Raw genomic sequence first — 14,362 nt, 5'->3', positions numbered from 1 at the left:
AAAAAAATCATGAAAATGGCTATATCTGCATCCAATCCAATAGTCATATTAATAATTGGCATGCATTGTATTTGTTCAGGGTGCCATGACACCTCAGAACGCACTGCATGAAAAGTGGGATTTTCGTCAGTAAGCGGCACTGTAGATTGTCGTGGAAGATCAGGTTTACGACTGTACACGGCAGTTTGCAGGCGACACCGAAAACTGCCGTGAATTGTCAGAAATTGACGTGGGCCTTGCTTGGCAGTTGTCCCCCCCAAGACCCCCCTTCCCTTAACTCCAGGGGAGGCTTTAACATGTAAATGAACATGCTGTGAGCTATACAAATGCAAATCAGGGTAGCAGGAGTTTTTACCCATGTGACATTTTTCTAAAAGGTATGAACTTCCTTCTAAGAAAATCTCTCAGTATAGCCTAATTGTAAAATCTTAAACTTAAGCTTGAATTTATATATTTGATGAAAGTATTCTAGATTATTTATTGTGTGTCATTTGCAATCAGTCCCCGTGAATTCAGTGCGACTCGCAATTTTGACCAATCACCGCAACTTTTACCAATCATTGCGGTCTCCTGCTAATAAGCGGCGTCATACATCAGCAAACTTTATATATCATATATCATTGCCTGTCAAAATTAACGTGTTAACGCAAATTAATTTTAACGGCACTACACACACACATATATATATATGTGTATGTGTGTGTGTGTGTGTGTATATATATATATATATATATATATATATATATATATATATATATATATATATATATATATATATATACAGGGGTTGACATTAACTTTTTTGCTCACCGGCCACCGTGGCTAGTGGTTTTCCAAAGTTACTAGCCACTCAGCATTTTCACTGGCCACAATTTTGCTGTTTGGAAATGTTGTATATGTTTAAAGTTGACTTTGGCATATATAAATTACTTGATTTTGAATCATTTTACTTTATTTAGAAGATTTAAAACCCTTTCAAACTTTCAAATGCAGAATGACCCCCCAAATCTTGTATATCAGCTGGGATGTGCAGGTGGGCAAGGGGTGGGCAATATAATAGATTATAATAGAATATAATAGGCTAATATGAGAAAGGTAATATGACAGGCTATGAGTTATTTTAGTTAGGATATATATATATATATATATATATATATATATATATATATATATATATATATATATATATAATATATAATTTAAAAAATACCCTAAGCAAATTAGAAAAACAATAGTTATTAAAAATAAAATAAAAATTCCGATACTAATACGACACAATGTAATTTATTGAATGTAATTGTCATTGGATACGACTTTCATCGAAAAGAATGTAACAAAATGTGGGCGTGGTCTGTGTTGTGAAATGAAACCACATTAAAATTTCCCTTAAACTGCGTTTGAAACATACAGCAAAGCAGCGACAGAGGAAAACACAGAGCCTGATATTATGCAAACATTTACCAACAATGTGGAAAGCGTTTTAAATCTGTTCAGTGGAAAATCCGCTGTGACGAATCTGTCCTCGTCTAACATCTGCTGTAAATCCAGGTAAAACTAGCTGCGTGCACGCGCCCGTCCCCAGATAACATGATCCCCAGTTGATCCGTAACACCGGCGGGAAGAAACAGCTGAATGCAATCAGTGGGCTATCTCGTCAGCTTGCTCAGTTTGCTGCCGATTTTAACGAGCAGTTAACTTTAGGAATCTCCAGGTTGCTGTCCATAGATGATAGGTTGCTTGCTTTGGAGTCGAAAAACTGTGTGGAAGATACGAACGAAGATAAGAAGAGAAGACGAGTGCCTAAGAGAAGACCAGTCCTAAGATTGCGGTAAGACTGTTATCTAAGCTAAAGTAACCTAAAGCAAAGCTTTTTAAGTAGCACAAGCTGAAATTAGCCTTGTAAAAGAACAAATGTAAGTTGCTTTATAAAAGTGTTTTCTTTTTCTGGTCATTTTACAGGAAGCAGTACGCCTTCTTCACAACTTCGTCATAACACTCATTTAATTGTTTTCCAGCTGCATGTAAGACATAGACAGTACGCAGGAGGTACAAACATCCAGTTCTTGAAAAGCTGTGAAGAGTTCAACTCGGAGTCGATTGAGAAGAAAGAGGGTAAGATTTATTAGATTAGATCCGTTTTTGGTCAGTGTGACTATTTTTCAGGTGCATTTTACGCAGTACATCGCGCAATACTGATTGTCTTTATTGTTTGTTTTTACAGCTGCTACAAGCAAGAAAGAGTGTGTTAGCTGAGGATGAGGTGGGCCTTTGGAAGTGCGCTACCATAGACCTGATGTCTGATGAGGAAGACGGCATCGTTCGCGCGGTGTCTGGATGGACTGTTCGACCAGCCAGGAGCTCGCCGAGCTCTGTGCCACGCTGCAATCGAGATTAGAGGCGATTCCAAAGAACAGGGCAACGCACGACAGACGTCTGAAAAATGGACTTAAAACAGACAGAATGGCGCTAGTTACCTACAGCTCTGAAGCGGAAAAAAGAGACTTCATGGTGCTGTAGGATTTTGGGCTTCTCGTGAGCTTCCTATTGTTGTGTGGGCAGATCTCAAACGTTTTGCATTTGGTTGTGTGTTTGTGTTTGTTCTAATAAAGCTCTTTCTTTGAATAAACTGCACGTCCCTGGCATATTTTCCTTTCCTCAATAAATGAATGTCCTTGATGGTTATAATAGCGTAGTCCATAGGATAACAATGACATGAATATAAAACATAATAGCATATCACATGAATATGAATATATACAATTAAAAAATAATATGCAAATCATAATTTTATATATATGTGTGTAAAATTATTATAATTTGGGGGTTTAAATTTATTAATTTATTACCCAGGTTGACCAATAGTAACAGATCTGCCAACCAATCACGAGTGATATTTCTTGTTTCAATGTAGTAGTTTCAACCAATACTGAGTGAGAAAATTCAAGCCATTCCGGCAAGGCGCCGCCCAGAGCTGCTATTTATATGCTAATTAGAGCCATTAGCGCCGGCGCCAGCATGCCTCCGCAAGCTCCACATACGTCATGGTTCGTTTCCGTCAATATGTGGCACAGACGAACGCGACGTTCACAGGCTGTAAACTGACGTTAATTGTCGAAAATCAGGGAGATTTCCGGCCGTTTACGGGGACGAAAATCCCACTTTTCATGCAGTGACGTTCATCAGCCAATCAGATTCAAGTGCATAACGCTTATTACGTAAGCACTCATACGAAGATTCATGGGACTAATAATATATTTGACGCAAATCAATGCAAATATTGTTTGCAAATGTTCCCAAAAAGATTATTTGCCAGATTTTAGTTTCCTGTTCTGTTTGACCTGGTTACAACCTTGCTTTGAATTAGTCTATTATTTTAAAATAAAATTCAAATCATTAATTATTTCATTATTACATAATGATTTAATTTATATAGGTTATTATTTAAAATAATAATAATAGAGTAGGCAAGAGAACCCAATGTTCATGAAGAACCATTCATGTTCAGAAGGAATGTTCAAGTTGGAAGACGAGTTCATGTTCAGAAGAAACATTCATGTTGAAGAGAACTGTTAATAATAAAGATTGAGAATATTGGATCAGTTGTGCTCTTTTTTTCTTTTCTTTTTCTTGATGCGGCCCAGCCTGACCTCTTTCGCCACCGGTTTGAGACCCGTTTTAGGGGAATGTTGTAATACACTAATAATCACACAATATTAATAATTGGTCATATTTTTATGAAAAATTATTTATTATGAAAAATATCTTCAGATTGTATATACAAAACTTGATGAACGGACTGAAAACTTTGGCATTTATGTGATTTTGCTATGTTCATATTCAGTTACTATGGTCCCAAAGGCAGTTCTTCTCTGAGAAGCAGAGGTGGGCATTGCACTTGCTGCAAAGTGTGTTGGTGTAGCCTTTACCACAGTGTCTGGAGCGTCCTCCTTGATTTGCTTCATATCTTCTGACACAAACTTTCAGATATACTCCAGTGGTGTATTAAGGGAGTGGCATCATTAGTGATAAGACCTGAAAAGTCAGTGTTGGGACAGTTTTAACTGGTTTTGAGAACGGCACACTTGGCATTGCTTGAGAATCTCAGGTGAGAGTGTCTGTAGGGAGTGTCATGCTTGAGGAGAGTAACGAAAGGAAAGGTTGTACGTGAGACTACATGAGATCGTTTGACATACAATAATACATCTGTACATAGACATTTAATTACCTGTCATGTAGTTTATAATTTATTTTTATAAAGTGTCTAATAAAAGCAAAGCTAAACCGTTTTCTTCATGTCCAGCAGAAGTGAGTCAGTGAAGGACGATGGCATCTGTGGATCAGGATCGTGACACACTAGATGAGCTGGAAGAACAAAAGAAAGGTAATGAAGGAAAGAATATCAGTAATGTTAAAGTTGTCCTTTAGTAAATGTGATTGATGTCTGTCTCTGTTCCAGTAGAGATGAGCAGCAGGGCTCACACTGGAGTCTGTGTTGATGTGAATGCTCAGACAGGAGCATCTGTACATGCTCCTGTACTCGCTGGAAACATCACATCAGTGATCTTCAACTACAACACTGCAGGACACGGTACTGTCACTATAGCTCTGCTTCAGTGTAATGTAACAAATAATATTACTTTGTTACAGTAGTTGAGTATTTTTGGGAGAATCTGTACTTTACTTGAGTTTTTAATTTAATTTGGTTTAATTATCTGAACATGCGCCACTTGTTTAATTAGGTCTAATTATCTGAACATAATGAAGTGAATGGTGACTTATACTCAGGAAGAGAATTAAAGGGAGCGCTGTATGAGGCCGCTAAATCTCACAGTTCATTTTGTGGTCATAGGCAGGCATGCTTTAGCTTCAGTATTTTCTTTTGTCTAATTGTTTTCTCTCTCCTCACAGAGCTACCGAAAATCCCAGTGACAGCAGAGAAACTCACAGAAGAGCCAGGTACAGTCCTAACAGTGTCGACCAACACCAATAGACATGAGCAGCAGGTTTTCTTCTGTTAGCCATCTGTTAGTGCTGGTCTGTTTATTTTCACTGAATGAACATTCAAGAATGAAAAATATTTGTATCAATTTTTTTTTTTATTACATTCCAATTAATTGTAAAAGTTATGACTTGTAAATAATCTTAAAGGAGTGTCTATTCACACCAAGTGCATATAGTGTGGCTCTTTTGGCAAGTGCCATTCACACTAGCTCTACCTAACAACGCCTGGTTGGGCAAAACAAGATTTAAAAAACAAAAAAACATAATTTCAGCAACTTCAGTGGTGCAATCTGTAAACCGTAAGGCTTAAAGGACAACTCCGGCGAATTTTTAAGTTTATCTTGATCGTTATATGTTTATGAGTACAGTCTATAGAAAAAAAAAAAACGAACTGAGAATTAGATTGGTGCAACGCGGAGTTATTACAGTTAATGCCCAGATCCCCCCCTCAGCTAAAACGGCAGCTTTGGGGGCATAAACATAAAGGGTGTCTTTGTGCCTCTTAACTAGAGTTGGGAATCGTGAGAAATTTTCCGGTTCCGGTTCCATTAAAATTATTTAACAACTAGTGGTAAAGGAGAAAAGGCGCAATACGCAACTTAAACAGTCCTTTTTGTGTTTATTACTTGCTCTCAAATGAATTTACAGGTTGGCAATGTAAAAAAAAGTCCTGTACTATACATATATTACAGCATTAAAGGGGGGGGGTGAAACATTCAGTTTCAGTCAATCTCATGTCAATCTTGAGTTCCTATAGAGTTGTATTGCATCCTTCATATCTCCGAAAAGTCTTTAGTTTTATTATATTTATAAAAGAAATATGGGCTGTACCGAGTCTTTCCGGAAAAAAACGAGCGCCTGGAGGCGTATCGAGTGGGCGGAGCTAAAGAATGACGATCGCGAACAAAGCGGTGACGTCCTCAAGCGTGGAGAAACCCATGGCTATCTCAGCTAATAGATATATGATCCAGAATCAAATCTGAGGGAAATAAATTGAACAGGAAAAACAGCAACATCAGGACGTCCGTCTCTGTGGTATGTACTGTATTTATTGGCCTTTGTGTGTCTTTACTCGCATTTTATGAGGACATGATTCGGTTTATGGACTATTGAATGTGACTAGACCTTAGAGGTAGCAAGCAAAACGGTTTTGCACGTCAGACTAGTGTAACGTTATACAGAGAACAGCAATGGAGTAACCATTAGCGCATTTGAATGACGAAGCACGCGATCGTGTCGTTTACTGATGTTTACTCACGCGACGATAGCCAACAGCACAGACATTTGAAGCAGTTTTACTCACCGGCTGCTTCCAAAGCCGAACCTTTATCGCTGGGACTTCTCCGTCAAAAACACACTTCTTTGGTATGATTTGGTGAAGTCCTGTGACAGCAGTGACCGTGGAAATCCACTTTGAGACGCGACTGCAGCGATGTTGTGAAGCTTCCCGTCATTTCTGCGTTCAAATCGGTTCAAATGCAGCGTTGCCTTCCCGGAATGCTGTGCTGAAGCGTTGAAGTCGCTCAACGTCACCCATAGGAATAAAGTGGAGCGTGGCGTGACATAAGTGTTCACGGGCGATTGGATCTGCACCTGAGAGAGTGTTTATGGGCGTGCATTTCCTCTCTCTCCCTCTAGTTACGCGCGCGCGCACCCTACCGGGAGAAGAGCCCGTACGGCCCATACAAAGACCTTCCGATCTATCGACGTCAAGCCGCCCCATACTCGAAAAAAACTCTCCGAAACTTGTGAGAAACCGGAAGGAGTATTTTTAACACAGAAATACTCCATCAAATGTCCAACATTAGTTTTTGAAACTTTGTCTATGTTTAGGATGTGAATCCAAGTCTTTAACAGTGTAAAAAGCTCAGTATGCATGAAACAGCATTTCACCCCCCCTTTAAGGATGACTCATTTTCACCGTAGTGCAGCCCGTAGTGAGAAATTCACATTGGCCAATCAGATGTGGTTTTCGGCTGCAAACTTTCGCAGTTGGTTAGTTCTACAAAGGAAATGCCCATATTTGGATTAGACAGCGCTGTGTGTGAGACTGAGAGCTTTATAAAGATACCAGGCATGACATGCTTCTGTGAATGGAGACGGCACGGGAGCTCGCGTTAGAATAACTTTGGAGGATTTCAGGTAGAAATCTAAAGGCGCACGGTGACAAAATATAATGAAATAACCACCTTAAATGTGTAATGTTGCCTTTTTTTATTTTGACATGAAAGCTTACATGTTAAGGGAGCAAACTGGCCCAATCTCATGTTTTCACCTGTCGCGTCTCGCCTTAATAAATAACACCTAACGTTAACTCTAGCTAGCCAGCAATACAGTCATGTAACTCAAGTGTTACAACAGCGGATTCACAAACCTGCAACACTTTCGTCTGACGCAGAATCTCTCTCTGGCCGGTGAGGTTTAGTGTTCATTTAAAAAAAATGTGTAATGTCCATGTTAACTATAGTTAACTACGACGCCGGTGAAATACAATAGCCTGCCAATCCCTTATGACGACGAAGAAGAAGATGTATATTCTTCTTCATTAGTTTTTATTGGCAGTTGGCATTGGCAAACAAGCTGAGTGATGTGCGATGCATTGCCGACCGCCACACACATGGTAATAGAGCTTTTGCTTCATTTTTTGTTGCTCCAGTCTGAAAGACTGAGAGAAAATGAAACATTTAAGTTTTTTTTTTTTTTTTTTTTTTTTTTTTTAAACTAAAAGATTCTGGGCTTTTGACAAAACATTCGGGGCTTAAGCCCAATTAGCACGACGCTATCACGCATGCAGTATCTCAGCTCACTGGTTCTCACAGCAAAATAGGAGTGTAACGATTCGTTTTTACAACGATTCGATTCAACTGAAATAAAACAGTCACACTGATTTAAATTTTTGGCTAAAAAGTTACTGAATCGATTTCAAGTGACTGAATTTTTTCGGATCATATTGTTCTAAATAAACCAATATCGTCCTTTAATCGGATCGACAACCTCAAAGCGTGATACGAATCGAATCATTGTTAAACGAATCGTTACACCCCTACAGCAAAACATGTCTCAGTTCAGTGAACTGTTGGAGTTACAACAAATACTTCAAGATATTAGTTTATTTCCAGTCTGAGGGACTGTCACTCATGTTAGAAAGTGAGTAACTATAGTAACTAGTGAGATCAGCGCTGATTTGAGATCCGAACCGTTTAGAACAATTCAGTCCGATTTGGTGTACTGGTTCGACCGGATCACTAAAAAAAGATCCGGTTAAAAAGAACGATTCGTTCGTGAACCGGACATCCAGCGGCTATTGTTTAGGGTTCTTGCCACCACGAGACAAATCGGCATTGCAAATTGAACATATAGCTCGACTTGAATTGCCTTCTTGTGACTGAAAGTACTGCCAAACAACACATTTTCTGTTCAAAAGTTCCATTTTCACTTTCTCACAGCCTACTGCATTCGAACGGTCCACCTAGTAAACACGTTGCCATAATCAACCGCGGCATCATCGACCAGTATCGCGTAGTGCAAGCGGGTTCGGTTCAGTGAAAAAAAATTCTAAGGTTCGGCAGAAACCGAACCCAGTCAAAAAGCCCAATATTCGACCGAATCCGAACCCGAATCCTGGATTCAGTGCATCCCTAATATGCACGAGTGAGAAAGAGCGGTGATGGTTTTGAAGACAGAGTGCGCACGGCTCTCTGCTGGTTCTCCTTCACTCAGTTAACGTGCGCCCTGTCACACGCATAAGTAATCTACATCAACTTATAAATCTCTATAACTCATAAAATAAGGCTTTTACAGGACAAAAATTTCCCCTCAAAGATGCGTCATTCCGCTCTGCGCTTTGAGATTAATGTGGGACACAAGCTGGATAGACACCTTCTCTAATATATGCAACACTTGCTGTAAAACATCTGAAGAGCGAATTTTATCTTCCACAGGGTCAAGACATTTAGGCTATGTTTGATTATGCACTGCTAGAAAAAAAAGGTAAAAGCGCTGGGTGTGAACTGCGCTATTCAAATAAACTTGACGTCTAATCAACAAGTCTAATAACAAGCACAAACTCTGTTACATAAAATGTCGTTTTTTTTTCTTCCGAAAAATTAAATTTTTCTACTTTATCACAGTAAAAGATGTGAATAGGTATAAATGAAAGGAAGAAACGTTTATAATTCCCTGCTAAAATGAATGTAAAGATTTGGGAAAAGAAACGTCTCGGTTACGTATGTAACCCTCGTTCCCTGAGGAGGGAACGGAGACTTAACGTCAGTGACTGACGAATGGGGGTTTCGCCTAGAAGCCAATCATCTTCGAGATCTTAGAAAACGCCCAATGGCAGTGCCAATGCCATGGGCATGCGAAATTTGCATGTGTAACTCCGCCTACCCACCTGGGTATATAAGGAAGTAGCTGGCAAGAATCGCATTATGTTACCTGCTGAGGAGCCAAGACTGAACTCTCGGCCGTTCCAGCGGTACAGCGGAAGTGGCAGCGGGACGTTACGTCTCCGTTCCCTCCTCAGGGAACGAGGGTTACATACGTAACCGAGACGTTCCCTTTCGTTCAGTCACTCCGACGTAACGTCAGTGACTGGCAAATGGGGGTCCCAATGAAATAACGCCACTCGGCTGTCTTCCAGTGCCCTGCGCAAGCGTGAGAGCCCTGATGCAAGTTTAGGACGGTCAAAGGCCTCTACTTAACGCAGGAATACCAAGGTACACTGGGAGGCATATTACAGAAGGAGATATGCGCCAAGATGCCTACCCGTAGGGAGGACTTAAGAATACACGTATGACCCGAGGGGCTGCATACGGAAGATCACTGGGGTACCAGCCGCAGGTGGATTTTTAACCCCAGGGGTGGCAAGTTGCCAAGGGAATACACCCGCTCAGGGAGGCTTACGGTGGAATACACATGTGGGGGTCACCGGAGGGGAACCATGCACACGGGGCACCTGGCCGGACACGAGTGTCTGGGCTAAGGGCAGACTTACTAGCATCGGCGTCGTCAGTGCTGGAGGAGCTCAGGGTTCTCGGGGAGCTCACCTGAGAAGAATATTGCATGTATCCAGTCCGTGGAGTGGAATGGCGAGCAAGCGAAGACACCTGAGCCAATCCATTACCGGCCACTTGTAGAGGCGAGTACATAGTCGGATACAGGCTCCACTCGGAGGTTATAAAGCCTGGCGAATGTGTTTGGTGTCGCCCAGCCTGCAGCTCTGCAGATGTCTGTCAGCGGAGCGCCATGTGCTAAAGCCCAAGAGGAGGCCACACTCCGAGTGGAGTGGGCCCTGACCCCAAGGGGACATGCACGTCCCTGCTGCTGGTAAGCCAAAACAATGGTGTCCACTACCAGTGAGACAGCCTTTGCTTTGAGAGAGCCTTCCCTTTCAGCTTCCCACCATAACAGACAAAGAGCTGGTCTGAGGTCCTGAAACACTGCGTCCTGTCTACGTAAGCGCGAAGGGCGCGTACTGGACAGAGCAATGCCAAGGCTGGGTCTGCCTCCTCCAAGGGCAGCGCTTGCAGGTTCACCACCTGGTCTCTGAACAGAGTGGTGGGAACCTTGGGCACATATCCAGGCCGGGGTCTCAGGATCATGTGAGTCGGCCGGCCCGAATTCCAGGCACGCTTCGTGAACCGAAAATGCCTACAGGTCCCCTACCCTCTTGATGGAGGCCAATGCGGTCAGGAGCACTGTCTTCATAGACAAGAACTTAAAATCTACTGACCGCAAAGGCTCAAATGGGGCCCCCTGCAGAGCACTTAGAACTACTGAGAGGTCCCAAGAGGGTACGAGAGGAGCACGAGGAGGATGTAGTCTCCTCGCACCCCTCAGAAACCTGATGACCAGGTCGTGCTTACTTACCGTTTTACCGTCCAAGAGGTCATGATAAGCGGCGATAGCGGCCACATAAACCTTCAGGGTGGATGGAGACAGCCTTCGATCCAACCCTTCTTGGAGGAAGAGAGCACAGACCCGATCGGGCATTTCCAGGGGTCTTCTTGGCAAGAAGAGCACCAATTAACGAAGAGGTTCCACTTCAACGCATAGGCCTGTCTCGTGGACTCGGCCCGAGCGGAAGTGATGGTAGCCACCACCTTAGGTGGTAGGGTACTCAAACCTGCCGCGTCCCGTCCAGGAGCCACACGTGGAGGTTCCAAAGATCGAACTGATCCCAGATCAGCTGGACCGATTGGGGATGGAGTCTCCACTCCCCAGGGATTGGCTGAAACCGTGAGAGCTCGTCGGCTGCACGGTTCAGGATCCCCGGGATATGGACAGCACGAAGGGACCTCAGGCGCTTCTGACTCCATAGAACGAGATGGCGGGCGAGTTGAGACATGCAGCGGGAGCGTAGACCGCGGCCGTGTTGTCCAATCTGACTAGAACGTGTTGACCCTTCAACAACGCTAGGAAGCGGTGCAGGGCGAACCGTACTGCCAGCAACTCGAGGCAATTGATATGCAGGTGGCTCTGGCTCTCTGACCAAAAGCCGGCGGCTGCATGTCCATTGCACATGGCACCCCAGCCCGTGGTGGACGCATCTGTTGACACAACAACATGCCGGGAAACTCGTTCTAAGGGCACACCTGCCCGTAGAAAGCTGAGGTTTGACCACTGGGTGAGTGTCTGTCTGCAGGCCCGAGACACTGGGACCCGGACCGTGCCAGACTGCCATGCCCATCTCGGGACTCGATCGCGAAGCCAGTGCTGAAGCGGTCTCATATGAAGCAATCCGAGCGGCGTCACCGCGGCTGCAGATGCCATATGCCCCAGGAGCCTCTGAAACAGTTTTAGTGGAACCGCACTCTTGCTCTCTATCTGACAGAGGCAAGTCAGCAGTGACTGTGCGCGCACGCCGGTAAGCTGCGCACACATGGCGACTGAGTCGATCTCCATACCGAGAAAAGAGATCCTCTGCACTGGGCAGAGTTTGCTCTTCTCCCAGTTGACCCGAAGGTCCAGACGAGCTAAGTGGTGGAGAACCAGGTCTCTGTTTTCGCACACCCGGTCCCGAGAGTGGCCCAGTATGAGCCAGTCGTCGAGATAGTTCAGGATGCGAACCCCTTGCTGCCTGAGTGGCGCCAGGGCTGCCTCGACAATCTTCGTGAAGACGCGAGGGGACAGAGCTAGCCCGAATGGTAGTACGGCATACTGGTATGCCCGCCCTTCGAACGCAAACCGTAGGAACGGTCTGTGTTGCGGAAGGATGGACACATGGAAGTACGCGTCCTTCAGGTCGATCGCTGCAACCAATCGCATGGACGAACGCATTCAAAAAGGCGTTTCGCAGACAACATCCTGAACGGAAGCCTGTACAGGGATCGGTTCAGGATGCGAAGGTCCAGGATCGGTCGTATCCCACCGGATTTCTTCGGTACAATGAAGTAAGGGCTGTAAAAGCCGGACTTCATCTCGGCTGGAGGGACGAGCTCGACCGCGCCCCTCGCCAGTAGGGTCGCGATCTCCGCACGCATGACTGGGGCATTGGACCCCATGGTGTACCGGACACCCCGGAAGCGGGGAGGAGCTCGCGCGAACTGAATCGCATAGCCAAGCCGGATGGTCCGTGCGACCCAGCGGGACAGTCCCGGCAGCTGTAGCCACGCTCCCAGGGAGTGTACCAACGGGGTCACGCGGAGCACCGGCGTACCCTCGGTGGGGCAGCGAGGCAGCGTTACCGGCCCGGACCGGGCGGCGGTAACGGCTGCGCCCTGACAGAGGAGACCAGGGAAGGACTCGCGTTCCACTGGGGTCTGCTCTGAGAGGGGGCTGGCGACAGAGAGGGACGAGAGCGCCGTGGCCCGGAGGCGGCGCACACTGCCGTCACCGGTCTCTGGGTGCTCAAGGATGGGTTAATCAGTTCCTTCTTACAAAGGGTGCTGCTGACCCGTGGGGCAGCAGCTGGACAAAGGATTCTCCCCCGGCCCTCCACCGGGGGAAGGGGCGGACCTGCCACCGTCCCCTGAAAGAACTGCCCATCCCAGAGCTGTCCACGTCCGGAGCGCCGCTGGCCTCTTTTTTTTATTTATTTTTTTTAGAAAGCTGCGGGGCTGGCATGGACTGGGACGGCTTCTTGCAGTGCGCTCCGCGGTGTGGCCAGGGTGAAGGCTGCTGCTGTGGCCACGCGGGAGGGGGTCGCCGGAAGTCGCCCTGGCGGCGAGGAGGCTGAGGCAACTGTGCCGGCGGCGCTTAGGTGCAGCAGCGGGCCGCCGGGGCAGATGGCCTCAGTCTGCCTCTGGGGACGGCCAAGAACTGTTGGGCGCAGTCCCTGACCGTGCCGCCGAAAAGGCCGGCCTGGGATATGGGCGAGCTGAGGAGGCGGGCTCACTCAGCCTTCCCACATCTACCAAGTAAGGCCAATTGTCTTTCCCGGACCACAGCTGTGGACATCACCTGACCCAGGGGGTGTGTGGCCACCTACGCCGCGCTGGGAGGGATCGGTGGCGGCACGCCTTTCTAGAGGCAGTGTTACCGGCCCGGACTCGGGTGGCATAACAGCCCGGTGTCGGGGCACTGGTAACGACTGCGCCCTGACAGAGGAGACCAGGGAAGGACTCGCGTTCCACTGGGGTCTGCTCTGCGAGGGGGCTCATAGCCCTGGATCAGCTCTGTCTTTGTGCATACGCATCGGGGCGGCAGCTTACCCCATAGCACTGCTGGACTACGCCACCGAAGTAGATGAGCCAACAGGCTTGGGAGGGCACTTAGGATAGCCTCACCGCGTCAAGTCAAAGCACTCAGTGGACACCGTAGTGCGCAACAGAGCACCTGACTGAGGGGGAGGGACCCCAGTGTACCCTTAGGCCGCGACCCCTCGAGGGCAGAGAAGGCGGAGGAGACCACCAAATGGTCGCGGGAAGACCCGGAGATCTCCCGGACCGCGTGCACTCCTCATGCATCTCGGGAGCGAACTGGCATTGGGGGCGGGGCCCGCAGCTGTCGGGTGCCACCTTCAAAAACCAATCGCCCAACCCGCGAACACTCGTGACAGGGTGGAGATTCACACCAGCCCGAGGCTCGCGGCTGCCCGAGATAACATGGCTGTCAACTCTAGGTCAGATTCTACAGTGCTACCACACCCGGAGGCGGAGCATAGCCGAATCGTCATCCCCAAAGGACTCTAGCCCACCTTGAGATGCAGCAATCGACCTCTCGCCACTATCTGGAGTATGAACGAAATGAACGGGGCGTCAGCAGACGGTCCTGCTGCTTCAGTCCAACACTCACTGGAAGCGATGTGCAAGAGGGCGGGAGTGGCCCGAGGAATGATCGTCGGGGTTCTTAATACCACAGCACCGCCCTCAGGTCACCCTGGCCACCAGCCAAAGTACCACCTCTCTCGGAGATGGTA

The 14,362-nt window shown here is 46.2% G+C and overlaps 1 protein-coding gene across 1 annotated transcript in view; it reads left to right on the top strand.

Moving 5' to 3' along the window:
• The first annotated feature begins 4,323 nt into the window (after positions 1 to 4,323).
• The window catches only part of LOC137049021 (NLR family CARD domain-containing protein 3-like), a 45,657-nt gene continuing 35,618 nt past the window's right edge, over positions 4,324 to 14,362 (top strand). The window contains exons 1-3 of the mRNA XM_067427417.1: positions 4,324 to 4,381; positions 4,457 to 4,588; positions 4,909 to 4,956. Coding sequence (XP_067283518.1) covers positions 4,324 to 4,381; positions 4,457 to 4,588; positions 4,909 to 4,956 — 238 coding nt within the window. The remainder of the gene's footprint in view (positions 4,382 to 4,456; positions 4,589 to 4,908; positions 4,957 to 14,362) is intronic.

The sequence above is a fragment of the Pseudorasbora parva genome, chromosome 20, assembly GCF_024679245.1.
Source record: "Pseudorasbora parva isolate DD20220531a chromosome 20, ASM2467924v1, whole genome shotgun sequence".
Classification (NCBI taxonomy): Eukaryota; Metazoa; Chordata; class Actinopteri; order Cypriniformes; family Gobionidae; genus Pseudorasbora; species Pseudorasbora parva.
The sequence above is the reverse complement of the archived record's forward strand: the minus strand, read 5'-3'. Positions and strand labels throughout refer to the sequence as shown.